Source organism: Amphiura filiformis, chromosome 13 (assembly GCF_039555335.1).
Source record: "Amphiura filiformis chromosome 13, Afil_fr2py, whole genome shotgun sequence".
NCBI classification, from domain to species: domain Eukaryota; kingdom Metazoa; phylum Echinodermata; class Ophiuroidea; order Amphilepidida; family Amphiuridae; genus Amphiura; species Amphiura filiformis.
In genome coordinates, this window is record NC_092640.1 from 50,911,124 (window position 1) to 50,926,242 (window position 15,119).

The 15,119-nt window shown below is 33.3% G+C and overlaps 1 protein-coding gene across 2 annotated transcripts in view; it reads right to left on the reverse strand.

The window, feature by feature from the left end:
* Nucleotides 1-15,119, reverse strand: part of LOC140168491 (uncharacterized) — a 63,238-nt gene that overhangs the window by 42,498 nt on the left and 5,621 nt on the right. Inside the window, exons 2-3 of one of the 2 annotated variants that reach the window (XM_072191892.1) lie at nucleotides 5,770-5,965; nucleotides 828-999 (exon numbers count right to left, since the gene is read on the reverse strand). In XM_072191892.1, coding sequence (XP_072047993.1) covers nucleotides 828-999; nucleotides 5,770-5,965 — 368 coding nt within the window. Of the gene's footprint in view, nucleotides 1-422; nucleotides 520-827; nucleotides 1,000-5,769; nucleotides 5,966-15,119 lie in introns of those variants that run through there. The other variant, XM_072191891.1, reaches the window with a different exon arrangement.

Consider the following 15,119-nt stretch of genomic DNA (forward strand, 5'->3'; position numbering starts at 1 on the left):
TTCCTACAGTGAATACAACTCACCTATATCGACAATAATTTGTCTTAGAGTGTGAAGGGGTAGTATCTTTCTGCCTTTGTCCACTTTATCAGGCATCTTGGCATTCTCAGGCCACATCTCATACAGTGGGTGTTTCCTACAGTGAATACAACTCACCTATATCGACAATAATTTGTCTTAGAGTGTGAAGGGGTAGTATCTTTCTGCCTTTGTCCACTTTATCAGGCATCTTGGCATTCTCAGACCACATCTCATACAGTGGGTGTTTCCTACAGTGAATACAACTCGCCTATATCGACAATAATTTGTCTTAGAGTGTGAAGGGGTAGTATCTTTCTGCCTTTGTCCACTTTATCAGGCATCTTGGCATTCTCAGACCACATCTCATACAGTGGGTGTTTCCTACAGTGAATACAACTCACCTATATCGACAATAATTTGTCTTAGAGTGTGAAGGGGTAGTATCTTTCTGCCTTTTTCCACTTCATCAGGCATCTTGGCATTCTCATACCACATCTCACATACAGTGGGTGTTTCCTACAGTGAATACAACTCACCTATATCGACAATAATTTGTCTTAGAGTGTGAAGTGGTAGTATCTTTCTGCCTTTGTCCACTTTATCAGGCATCTTGGCATTCTCAGACCACATCTCACATACAGTGGGTGTTTCCTACAGTGAATACGACTCACCTATATCAACAATGATTTGTCTTAGAGTGTGAAGGGGTAGTACATCTTTCTGCCTTTGTCCACTTTATCAGGCATCTTGGCATTCTCAGACCACATCTCATACAGTGGGTGTTTCCTACAGTGAATACAACTCACCTATATCGACAATAATTTGTCTTAGAGTGTGAAGTGGTAGTATCTTTCTGCCTTTGTCCACTTTATCAGGTGTCTTGGCATTCTCAGACCACATTTCATGGTGTGCATCTTCAAGTGTATACTCGCTGATTTGCAGATCTACAAGCTGAAGACGGAGTTGCTTAACATGCTCCTACAAATGTAGAAAAGAAGAAATAATTGGGTTACCCAAGAATAACATTCAGACAGTTCGAAACTAACAACCAACAAACTCATAATCACATTTGTTGTAAATGGCCGAATTTTCAAGTTCATTGTTAATTTAAAAAAATTAGTACCAGTACTTGTAATGTAATTATTTTGTCATTCGGCTATGGCTCTGGTTTTTTTAACATGTATCAAAAGGCTAAATGACACTTTAGGAGACCCCAGCAGAAACACATGACCTATTTTCAGATAACTTTTTATATTTTTATGTAGTGTAGACCTAGGCTAATCTCCCATAGCTTAACAAAATTTGTCCCAGTTTTTTTTCTTTACTTGAGACAAGACCAAATGTCCAATTGTTAACGGAAATTTGTCAACCTAACAAAAGTGACTAATTTGTTTTGTTTACAAAATAAAACCAGATCAGCTCTGAGTATTCTGTTCAATATTTTATGAACACATGTTAGTACAAGATCCAAGAAATCCAAGATTTACATAAATAATTTCTAACATGAAAAAATTTTGAGCACTTGAAAATTATGTTTGGACGTTACATTTTCCGTTAACAATCTTGCTCTATTTTCAACATGATCTAAGTTATTGTTTTATCAAGTAAAACATACACAAATACTTTTAATGTATGCCTCAGGGCAATATAAATAATTGCAAGTGCAAATTTTGTATCGGTTGAATGTTTTCAAATTATGGTGAAGCATTACTTAAATGGGTCTCATTTCCGTTAACAGTTTTGTAACATCCGAAAGAATACATATTGTCTTATAATTATGTGAAGAACAATACTAGCTTTGAATTTTCATTATTAAGTTGAAGTAGACATGACAACAAGTATCTAAATGAAAAATGATTTCACTTCCTCTTGACTTTATGTAAAATGTTGGCCACACAACATTTCCGTTAACAATGGTAACATCCGAATCAAATGTAACATCCGAGACAGAAAGAGTGACATTTTATTGAAGAAATTTTATTAGAGGGGAAATAAAAGGGTCAAATGGATTGGAAATCATGGGAAGGCTATAGTAGAAATATTTTTTACCATACCCAGGTTTGTTCTTTGAGTCTGCAAACTGTTAACATGTCAAGTTTGTTTCGGATGTTACAAGGCAAAATGTTAACGGAAAGTGAGGCCAATAACAGAGCATTGTAAGAAGATTTTAGAATATACACTTAAATGAATGTGAATTTCTAGTAAATATGGTATGTATTCTCATTTTCCTAATATTGCTGACTCCATTTCACCTTTGTAAACCTTGCTAGTGGAAAAAATTACAAGTTGTTAGCTCTACAATATCTTGTCTCTATGCACAACACATAAGATAAAAAGCAACATAATTGATTTGGTTCACTCCTTTCAAATTAATTTCATTACTGACATATTCACATATCCTAAGAAATGTATTTTAAATTTGAAAAGCAACTTACACTGAATATTTCTCCATACACTTAGCAAAATACTTTGATTTAAAATGTGCTTGGATGTTACCCATTTTTGTTAACAAGTCCAAAATGAAGTTGTAATTTCAAAAAACTTTATAATATTTTAGCATTAGATGATATCTAAAACTAATTGAAAATAATAAGTAGCAATTTTATCATAATCGTTTATTTCACAATTTTAAAAAAGCTGCATTTTCATAAAAAAAGTGACCATTTTAACATAAAATATATATATGTACATGTACATGTGTTAGGCCTATTGGAATCACTATGCACATATACCAGAAATGAAGCAGGAGAAATACTTATTATGCTTCATACAGCTTCATTATGTCTGATAAAACAATAAATTATCAATGGAAACAAATTAACCACTAAGAAAAATACTCTTACAACAGAACAAGTTTCATGGGAATTATTTGTTAACACAGACTTATGAGCTGTTTTAATACGATCAGTTTTTGCATATTTTATATGTGTGCAAATGATAAATGATTGTGCCTTGCATTAAAAAATTTCTGAGTGTCCATCATGGCAACATACCTGTTGTATATGCAATGATCTCATGTTCGTTAATTCATCTTCCAACCATCAAACTTTGTAAAAATGTTAACAGCATGTAACATCCGAATCACCACCTTTCATTATACACATATTATACATATTTTGAATCATTTGAATAATTTCAACAGGTTTTCTGATTCAAAGTGATTTGATATTTATGCTAAAATAATGAAATGTCACAAATGTTTCCCTCAATAAGTTCAATTAGATTGCAATTGCATGTTAACCTAATGTAACATCCGAAACACTCTGAAGTTGGGAAGACGTAAAAGAAAGCCTGATTATGCTTGTAAGACAGGTGTAGCCCTTTGTATTATCAACTTAATGCTTCAGGGAGCTAATTAATTTGATTTATTATGATTCCAGTGCACATTTACAGTAAGGATGTGGGTAACAATGTATATGAATAAATGCCATATCAGTACATGTATATACATTTAAATTTAAAAATTTCTTCAGTAAGATGAAAATATCATTTAATGATGATTAGATTTGCAAGTTTAATCATCTGACAGTGATTATCACTTACATTTTTGAACTAGTATGTGCTTAGAAATTGGGCCAGATACCTGCAAATAATGCATGTTAACATAATAATGTAACATCCGAAACCCACGAGTATCTAGAGTTGCATTTTTACTATAAAGGCATTATCAAACTTATTTTGATATGTCAGTACTTGGTTATCATTCCCTTGTTCACATATGGATTAGCAATATATGTGGATGAAATTAATTACATTTAGAGCATATTTTTGACCACCAAACCTGCTATTTTGCCCATTTTTCAGTTTCATATGCCTGAAAAGTTGCCTAAAAGTGATCGCAGAATGGCCATATTTGGTCAATAGTAACTTTGACTCATTATTTTCCTATCACAACTAACTTGGTAACTAATGGGCATTACAGTAAGCAATATCTAGCTTTGGCAACAAGTTGCTTTTATAAAAAAAAATCTCATTTGGCTAAAGGGTCTACAAAGTTTACAGACCAAATGAACAGAATTAAGCTCCAAGTTTTGTATTTTCATAAAATTCAAGTAATCTGCTTTGAGAAATAACATATTTGAAGTGTCTTCTGTCAATTTCATTTTTACCCTCTCAGTTCACACTTTTGATACATGTTAAAAAAACCAGAGCCCTATATCAATTTGTACTTTTTCACAATTTGACTTTTCAATAGAACTCATGAATTTGAAGATTGCAATTCCATCATTTTTGTATAGAAATTCTTGGATAAAATCTTGGAATTCTTTAGAAAAACATGATGACTGCATATTTTTGGTCATACAATCTTGAATAAATTTGAAATCTTTGAAGGAAAAAAATAAAACAAGGCGATTTGTGACTGATCGTTGGAGAGTTAATGCTCTACATATTTTGGCACAAGGCTACTTTACCTCCTTCCCCAAGAGTTTCAGTTTCAAAAATATGACAAATTTTAAACATGCAGTTTTGAGGGAAACCGAAAAGCCTATAAATTTTATCAGTAGTTTTCATTCAAATTGGTGAAATAAAGTCTTCATGTCGAATGAAGTATCAAATATGAAGTATCAAATGAAGTATCAAAATAAATTATGCAGAACAAATGCTACATTATCAACATCATCCACTTTATGGAGAGAGCACGGTGGCCGAGCGGAACGGGCTATGACTCATAATCGGAAGGTTGCGGGTTCGAGCCCCGGCGACGCCATCGTGTTGTGCCCTTGAGTAAGGCACTTTATCTCGATTACTCCTCTCCACCCAGGTGTGAAATGGGAGCTGTTATGAATACTGTCCATTGAGCGCCACCCAAAGGTTTGAGCATGCCTTGGGCATTGTATGGCAGCTGACATATTCTAACGACGGCGGAATAAATGTAAAGCGCTTTGGTACATGTTCACATGTGAAAGGCGCTGTATAAATACTAACATTTATTTTTTTTTATTTTTGTATAGTAATTTAGTTTTAGCATAAGAAATTAAGGCTTTGTTTTTGCCCTAACGGCTATAAATCTTACAAAATCTTATAGGGGAGAAGGAAAACTACTGAGCATGCATGCATTCCACATGCTGCCAAAATGTTGCGCAATCACCTTAAGTCATACATGTATGCCCATCAAATCGCTGGCCGCCGGGCAAGCGACTCCCCGTGGCATGAGGTCGGTGATTGTGTGCGAGGCAGCCGAGGGGTCCCAAGGTCAATTCCCGGGGGTGCCAAGTGTAATCTTTGTTCATCTTCTCTCCTTTTTCGTTCCTTCTCTGGATTTTCCGATAGCAAAAACGCATGTTCCTTGTTAGGGTTTTTTAAATGGGTAAAGATACTTTTCGTGCACATTATCATGATCGTGTAGGCTATGTGCAGTCAAGTTAGCTCAATCGATAAGGCGTTCGACTATGGTGCGAGAGGTTGCGAGTTCGAACCCTGGTGGTGCCTAGTATGCTCTCGTGGAAAAATTGAGTTAGCTTGAAATTCCCTTGGACAAGGAACTCACTGCTAATTTGTCTCGTTGTAACCCGTACGAAACTCGGGGAGCTGATCCTAGTTGCGATGGTTATTTGTGGAATGTCTAGGGTGTGCGCTCTTGAAGCAGCAAAGTCCCTGAATTGTTGTTTAATGGTTTATGGAATGATGTGGGGCCATAGTGGTCAGCGACAACCTGTAAAGTGTGCTGAGGCTTGTGGATCAACGTCTAGGCGTTGTGCCTGTGCGTAGCGCACTATAAATCACTGCGCTTTTTTTTTTTATATGTACCTTGTAATTGAATACTGATGCCTTGTTTAACTGCTTACATCCCAATATATTTCTCCAGAGTTGTGGTCGTAGATGAGGAGGCACGCCCTTCTTGAGGTATGAACGCAGACGTTCTGGTGTGTGAAGCTGGGTACGAGACCAGTTGGTCAGCATGTCTTGCCATGATGTTAACTGGTGAGTAGTTAGCTCTATTTTCCTTGAAAATATGATTTAAAATCAAAGAAAACAAATTCAGAAAGGAAGTAATGTTTTATTCACTGCAAAATTATGAACATTACAACCATGGAAAAAATCTGACATGTATTGTATCATTGTATGTACCGTACAGCTGATGTTTTGAATGGTAGACTTACGGTACATGACTTTTGATGTGCAGTGACTTTTGCCATTTCAGCTCAAAATGTATTTGGGTCGGTAGGTCGATTTTACTCGCCAGAAATGTGGAGAGCCCGCAAAATCATTATGCCCGTCCACGGCATGCTAATGTAATATTGGAAATGTATATAAATCCAGGCTAATTAAGTCGTTGTAACTTGTATGTAAAAAAAAATTACCGGTAATTAATTTTTAAAAAAATTGTAACGTTATAATTTTGGCGATCCTGACTTTAATTTTAGACCACCCGAGCTATACAAATTGCAAATCTATCATATTAAACTTTCGCAACAAGGTTAAACATGTTTTCAACTGTACAAACATACCTTTTATTCCATCGGCATCGAACAAGCTTTATTTTGTTCCAAAATTCACGTTTTTATATCTATTTTTGAGATAGAGCTGGTAACAAAACCGGTGATGCCCAGCTCAGTTTTCGCGTAGCACAAGCATGACAAGTGCTTGATGTACGCTCGTTTTGACGGTAATTTACGCTAGCGTATCATGCAATTTCAAGCGTGTTTGACATCGTTTTTACTGCATGACACAATTCTGCATAAATTTCAAGATTTTACCCCGTATTAATTTCCCTCATTACCGGTACCTAAAGCCCTGCCCTCTTTCACAAGCTTCTTGGATATCATCGGAAACATAGATTAGTAATATTAGGTAGATCACTGTATTTTAAAGATTTTTAGATGATTTTTACGATGAAAAAAATTAATGTTTTATTAAGGGTTCCAAAATGAGCGTTTATTATGCGTTTCGACAGTATTTTTTGTGGGACATGAGAGCACCTCAGACCTATCGAATTGCATTCTGAATCTGAAGCATGTCTTTCTGATATCAAATAATTTTCATTTTTTGAAAATCACAATATAATACAAATTTTATGACAAATTATAAAAATTTGATATTTTTCAAATTTTGATATACATTTTGTATAACAGTCCTCGAAGTAAATTACATAAATCTAATGATATATTCTTAAAGTGTATGTAGCAGGGAGGAAAAGCCGACCGTCAATTGAAAAAAAATCCATATATCTTTAATACGAAAGGTCAAAATTTTCAATTGATCGTCGGCTTTTCATCCCACCTACATGGTCATGTGTTTTATACTCGCCTCCTTTTGCGTTACATAGGCGATTTTGGTTTCACGGCATGAATTTTGCTTTCATATTCATATTTTCTGAAGTATACCACCTAGCATAGCAAAAGTATACATTTTCTTGCAGGGAATTTCTCAGGGAATTCAAATATGAACTCAAAATGAACACTAGGTATAAGGTGCTCAAGTTACATATGTATACAAAAATGGGTAACATTTTGTGTTTCAAGGTATACAAGGTTTTCATGTCATGTATTTTTCTGTGGTGACCCTATATCAGTTGTAATGTTATTTTCTTACAGTCCAGGGGTGGACCCTTACAGCAAAATACAATTGTTTGAGGTTTATGATTTAAAAAATTTAAATCCGAGCAATCAAAAATTGTTAAAATATGAACTAGATTTTGCTTAATATTTTAATGAACTACTATGTACTGATACTTATTTGGATTACATTCTATATAAATTTGATTAGGATGTTTGAATTCTGTGGTTCAACAGCTTTACAAAAATGTATACTTTTGCTACCCTAGGATGAATACCGGTACCTCTGAAGATCACGGCAATTTCTCCGGGCTGATACATCGCCGTAATGAAAATGTTAGTGTTTTACAAAATTGTGTGTAAAAGATAGGAGACAAGCATGAGGTCGTGTGATGTATCTTGATTTAAAGTCCCTTTAGTCTGACCTAAAGTAAGGCTAAAACAGTGAACCTTGAAGGAGAGTAATGTATGTTTATTTTAATACCCAAAAAGTGATAATGCACCACAAATTAATAACGAAAAAATTCAAATTTCATATTTGAGGTCTTAAAATAAAATGTCCCCATTGAGTTTGTACAGGCGGCGCCGCTTCCTGTGGCGCCACTTCCTGCACCACCCCTGGCCTTCAAACTTCAAATAGCTATATCTCCATTTTAGTATAAGCAAGACAAATGCCACTTTGCAGGCATATGGCATATTGATACAGGTTTAAAATGATACCAAATATGTTGGGATAGCTTTTGTAGTTTTTAAAATAAGAAAGAATTACAACAGCTTGATACCAAAAAGCGTAACAGCACCACCCTTTTTGGGAGGCGAGCTCAAAACGCGTGACCACATACACTTTAAGTATAATCATCAGATTTATAAAGTTTACTTCAAGTACTGTTAAATATCAAAAATATCAATTTTTAATGATTTGCCATAAAATGTGTATTAAATTGCTAATTTCAAAAATCTAAATTATTTGATATCAGAATGACATTCTTCAGATTCAGAATGCAATTCGATATGTCTGATGTGCTCTCATGTCCCAAAATAAACAAGCGGCTAGGGGACGCAGGGGTAACCTTGTCAATCAATGGTTATTCTATTGTCCACCAAAGTTAAGCTTGACATTACCAATATGTTTATATCCATGATCAATCCAATCGATAGGCAATTATCCCAAGAGGACCACTGTGCAAAATTGACCAAGTTTAAGGGGGTACTACACCCCTTGATAAATTTGTGTCTATTTTTGCATTTTTCTCAAAAACTAATAACACAGTGGTAATAAAAGTTATGTATCTTATAGGGGCAAGGAATACAATTATCACACTGGAATTTCAGTAATCCAAGACAAGCGGTTCGTTATTTATGAGAAGAAATAATGTACCGCTACGATGTACCTCATTTCCTATCGTATTATACTGAACCGCTTGTCTTGAGTCACTGAAATTTCAGTGTAGTAATTGGATTCCTTGCCCCAATAATATACATAACTTTGGTTATCAGTGTGTTATTATTTTTTGAGAAAAATGCGAAAATAGTCACAAATTTACCACAGGGGTGTAGTACCCCCTTAACGTGTGCGCATAAATCTGCATGGAATAAATATTACAATTTGAAATGAAATACAAATTTATAATAATAAGGCCAGTATAAAATTAATGTTTTGGTTCTCGTCCAGAGGATTTTCATGAATTGATGAGGGAGGGAGGTGTTTTTTGTTTTTTTCAATGTAAAATTAGCATTGTCAGTAGTTTTCGGTCTTCTCCAACAGTGCTCGAGGAAGCGATGAGGCCCTTTTTTTTTTTTTCAAATGTGAGATTCTGAGGATAAACCCCTAGAGTACCACAAAAAGACTTGGAAGTGATGCTTGTTCTCTAATAAACTTATTTATATGTATGAAGATTTCATAAATCATTCCAAAGTCTAAATAAATTGACAAATCTAAAAAAAAAAAAAAAAAAATCTGACAAATCCCAGAAATTGAGGAGGAGGGGACGAGAACCAAAATATTAATTTTACACGGCCTAATGAAAAATCATCACAATGTTATAAATAATGATAATAATAATAACTTTTATGTTAAATAATTGACCATTTATAAACTACCAAATAATCTACATTTTAATGTGAAGGTCTGTAATGCCATCCCGGCAAACACAAAACGTTTTTAAAACGTTTTAAACAGGTTAGGCCTATATTTTTGGCTTTTGGTTTTGGTAAAAACGTTTTAATAACATTAAATGTCGGGTTAAATAAAGGTCATGAAAACATTTTAAAACGTTTTGTATGGAAACACAAATATTTTTGTGTTCGCTGAGATAATTGAACATAGGCCTAATTCAAAATTGAATAACACAAGATAATAAATAATAACAAAAATAATATTGCAAAACTACTATACTAATAAATACGTATTGGGCCTAATCAAAAGACGCATTCTTATTTGTATATGAGAATTATTAAATTGCTTAGTTTTAACCAAATAAAAAATCACAAAGTGCATTTTAATATAATGTTCATTTCTCTGGTATAACGTTACGAATTCATAATCATATTTAGGCCTATTAATTATGATTTTTAAAAAAATGTTTAATTTCTTGAATAAAAGAAATCTTATAACTATTCTTATAATATTATCATTATTTTGTTTATATTTTTATTAGGCTATTGGTTTTTTTTTAAATCGTAATCATAAAGAATAAATTAAGTCATGACATCTTGTTATTGAGTGCTGAATCCAGGTCATAAAGTATTAAAGAGCGCCGCCATAGCTTTAAAATTCCATGATCTTGATCTTATTTTTATCAATCAATCACTTATCGGATCAAGTATTGGTATTTGATTGACAAGGTTACCCCTGCGTCCCCCTAGCCGCTTGTCAAAATAAATACTGTCCAAAAACGTTCATACCCCAAGCCTTAAGTAGGGACAGGCACATCTGTGTGAGGGCGCTATTTATTTTACTTGATAATAAAGCCCTATGTAAATCTGTGCCATTTTGTGCCACTGAAAACACCATTTTTCGAGAAAATGATGAATAAAACCAAAATTAATCTGTTTCAGATGCTCTAGTTTGCATTGACAACAGATTCAAAGCTTTAGGAAGCAGAATGCAACATTGTCTTCACTTTTGAATTTTTTTTTCTGTGAGATATGCCTTGGTGAAAATCACCGTTTTGGTCAAAAAAGGGGTCAAGAAGGGTCATTTTTGGGAAAAAATTCTATTTTGACCCAAAATTCATCTTCTGACAAAAGGGAAACATGGTTTGACAAAAACTTTCATCCTTTTCACATAACAATTCCAGTTTACTTATTTGCTGGGAGAAAGCACTTTTTTGTTATCGCTTGGGGAAAATCATTGTCACTTTTTTACCACCTATAAAATTTGAATTTTCATACAAAATTTCACAGATGTGTTGAAAATGATAACATACGGTACATAATATTCAACAAAAATTAGGTTAAATTACAGTGAAAACAAAAAATTGACAGGGGGGCACAAAAATTATCAAGTCCCCCCATGCACTCCTATATGGTCATTTTCACGGTAAAGGGTGTAACTTTGGATTTTAACATTTTAATCCGTGAGTGTTCTAATAAAGCCACAGAATTCCATGATTTTTTTTTTTATAATTCATTTAGTAAGCACCTACATTGGGTAGCATAATCAGCTTTGGGAGTTACTGCGTTCAGTTTTAGCAGGCTTAAATGTACTTAATATTGCCATTTTTAAAAACTATAAAAAACAGTAACATTTTGTAAAACCCTGTGTTTTCTTCAATTAGTTCATGGATAATTTTTCTTATCCTGAAAGTACAGTCATATGTTCAGTAAACACTGCCACATTAGATTTAATTGTGAACAGCCCTGTATTTTTGAGAACCGGACTTGATATTTGTTGTTTCGAGGCTTCATTTTCCGTTAACAATTGTTAACAAACTTTGTGGGTGTAGCTTTGGTTCATAATTCTTGGTTATTTCTTCACTTCTTCTTGATTCATAACAGTTGTTATCTTAACTTGAAATGGGTAACAAAAATTAGTCGATTTGCAAGCTTTTAAAATTTTTATAAAATCTTGACTTCAAAGAGCCGTTTTTCCGTTAACTTTTTGAAGCCTCGAAACAAACTGTTCAGCAAGCTTGTGCAAATATAAATAAAAGAGCTCATCCAATCTATTTATCAAAATGTAGCAAAGTAGATCCTCAAGTCACATGTTTTTAAATCGTGGAGATATATATCACCGTTTGAAAATGGGACCCAATACAAACTTTCCGTTAACAATTGAAGCCTCCGAAACAAATGAAGCCTCCGAAACAACAGTAACATTAATTATCATCTATGCATATCTAAATTAGTGTGTTTCATTCTGATATCTGCATTGTAATTATTACTTGATATGTGCAGAATGTCATAAATTTAAAAAAAATTGACATTATGGTTAATGTTAAAGAAAAATATACTGATACCCATAAAAGCCTGTTTGGAGGCTTCACATGCAAAAAACACCATACTTAACAAATGGGTGAAAAAATTAACATGTGATAAATCTACAATATCTGCCACATAGAATCATTGATTCAATACACACAAGAAAATAACAGCTTAGATGATCCCAACACTGTTGTTTTCAAAAAACTACTTCTGCAATGTTTAACAATTGTTAACATGAAGCCTCGAAACAAAAAAAAATGACTTGCTGTGATAATTTAATTTTTGTCACAACTGAAATTCAATACTTAGAAGCAAAGCATGAAAATGGGTAATTGTGATATTTTTTACCTATTTTTTATGTCAACTTGTAGTAGTTAGCCAAATATTTTACTTTTATGATCACCTGTGTTGTTAACTGAAGCCTCCGAAACACAAATCGCTTGAATTGCCAATTCTAAAAAATAACTCCAATTTCTGTGAAACTTGGCTGGGAGGTTCCTTTCATCAAGTAGTATTTGTACATGAAGTTAGACATTCAAATTATTTTAGGAACCCAATTAAAACTTAAAAAATATGTTTAAGGTTTGGAAATTTCCATTGTAAATGACACTTGATGTTAAAAAATTTCAAAACTGCAATTACAAACATAGCAAAACATGGTATAAAATTTAACTTATATCTGTTGACTTACTTTGGAATGGGATTTCACATGTATTCCCGCTTTCATGTCATAATTTTCTGAGGTTATGTAAAATACATTTTTTCTTATAGATTTTAACCAAAATGTTATGGAAATGTCAATTTTTTATTAGAAATCAAAAGGTTTAAGCCTTGAAACATTATTTTACTGGAATTTAAGTTGCTTCTATGCATGATTTCAGTAAACAGAAACATATTTAAGTGGTTTGAAATTTTGACCCTAAAAATCAAAAAGTTACACCCTTTACCGTGAAAATGACCATATAGTAAGTCGAATGCTGGACGGTTCGCACCCTTTCAATTTCGGACCCGTGCACTTTCGCCCCCTTTCTATTTCGCACCCGTGCACTTTCGCCCCTTTATATACGCTGGTATTGTGCTGCTGTTGATTGATGCACGATCGATTACTTGTACTCCCGGCGGTGCGGCGTAGTACCGGTATATTTATAGTGCTGGGGCCGTCGGGCATGCACTATAAACCCGGGAAGGAAGGAAAGAAAGGATATTTTATAACAAAATAGAGGAACAATATTTTTTTTCTCAGTACTGTATATATTACAGGCCAGATATTTTAGCAGCAGGCTTACCCAAAATAATGAAATAATTAGAATTCAATGATAAAAATAGTAATAATAATAAATAGTAATAATAATAATAAGTAGATGCTTTTGAGATGTGGTGTTACAGGAGGCTTCTACGAGTGACATGGAAAGACAGGAGAACAAATTCCTGGATCCTTGACAAGATTGGTACAAGTCTAACCATCAGAAGCGGCATAATGGAGAGAAAGCTGAAGTACTTTGGCCATATTGTCAGGAAACATGGAGGTGTAGAAAAACAGATTTTGCAAGGGGCCATGGAAGGCAACGAGGAAGAGGACGTCCACCAACATCTTGGACTAATGACGTGAAGCTGGTTTCTAACCAGGGAATGCAAGGTGCAACACACTTGGCATCGGATCGAGTGAGATGGCGTACTCTTGTGAAGACCACAGCAGCGCTACACAGCGCCACCTGACACAGAGAGAGAGAATAATAAATTTATATTTAATTATTAATTATAATATGTATAAAAACAGTGAAAATTTGTTCCAACTGACGACCAAAGGATGGATCCAAAAGGATACAAGTGTCAACAAGCAATGGATAAAATTAAAAACAATGAAAGTATGACACAAAACATATAAACAAAGTTAATTTAATAATATAATATGATGATAATAATAATAATAATATGATAATAATAATAATAATAACAATGTTAATAATATAAACAAAGTTTATTTAATAATATAATATAATGATAATAATATGATAATAATAATAAGAAGAAGAATAACAATGATATGAGGATTAATGCAGATTATTTTTATCATATTCATTTATTATAAATTTTTTGTCTCTTAGTGAAATATTGTATTAGTCTATGTACATTTTTGCATTATAATTATCTTTTAACAAACTTTTATATTTTATATTTTAGTAATGTTTTAATATCCACACGGACATGTGGAAGATCAATATTGTATTGAACATGTTTTACCGTGTATAAATAAAGTTATTATTATTATTATTATTATTATTATTATTATTATCCCCTCACTTTTCTCAAAAAAATTGAGATTTTTATACCACTGGAAACCTCTGGCTACATAATGTTTATAATGTCCAAAAAATAATTCTTGCAGATTTAATTCGTCTAGCAAAAATATCGTCAATTTTGAATTACGTTCTGGTGTACCAGAACGAAATTACAACAGTGGCCTATGGAGCAGTGTAATACACATAGTCATGCATAACTCGCATAATGCAAAATCGGAATCAACTGAAATTTTGGGAATAAGATTTTTCAAGCATATCTACCATGTCTACTAAAAATGTCATAAAAAGATGATACTAGGATCACGAAATACTCCTTTAAGATAGATGTCATTTTATGCGCCGGACCCCTATAGCCTGATCATGCAAAGCGAAAAAAAAAGAAAGAAAGGAAATAAAGAAAGAAAGGGAAAGAAAAAAACGAAATCCAAAGAAATTAAGATGAACTGAACAAATCTAATTGATAGAAATAAATTGATTGTTTAAAACTGTTTATTATGTGCAGCAACATCCAAAAACAAAACAGGGTTCAAAAAGACGCTTTCTTGATTAAAAAAAAGAAGAAAAAAGGCACTATAAAAACGAAAAAAAAGGAAAAAGAAAAGAAAAAGAAAGAAAGAAATTCATCTCCATTACACGATCTTTATTATCTAAGAATAGATGCTATATTACATTATTGACATCTTCGAGTTCAAACATCCCGCCTTAAAATTGTCGGCATATTTAGCAGATTAAGATATAAGATGTGCCGTGGTGTTAATAAAGCATCGTCATAATGAGTCCATGATTGACAGGCCATTAAACAAAATGAATCATGAACACATAAATGTCAATCATTTACAATGCAGAATTGGATAGCATTTTTTCCACAAATTTGTTT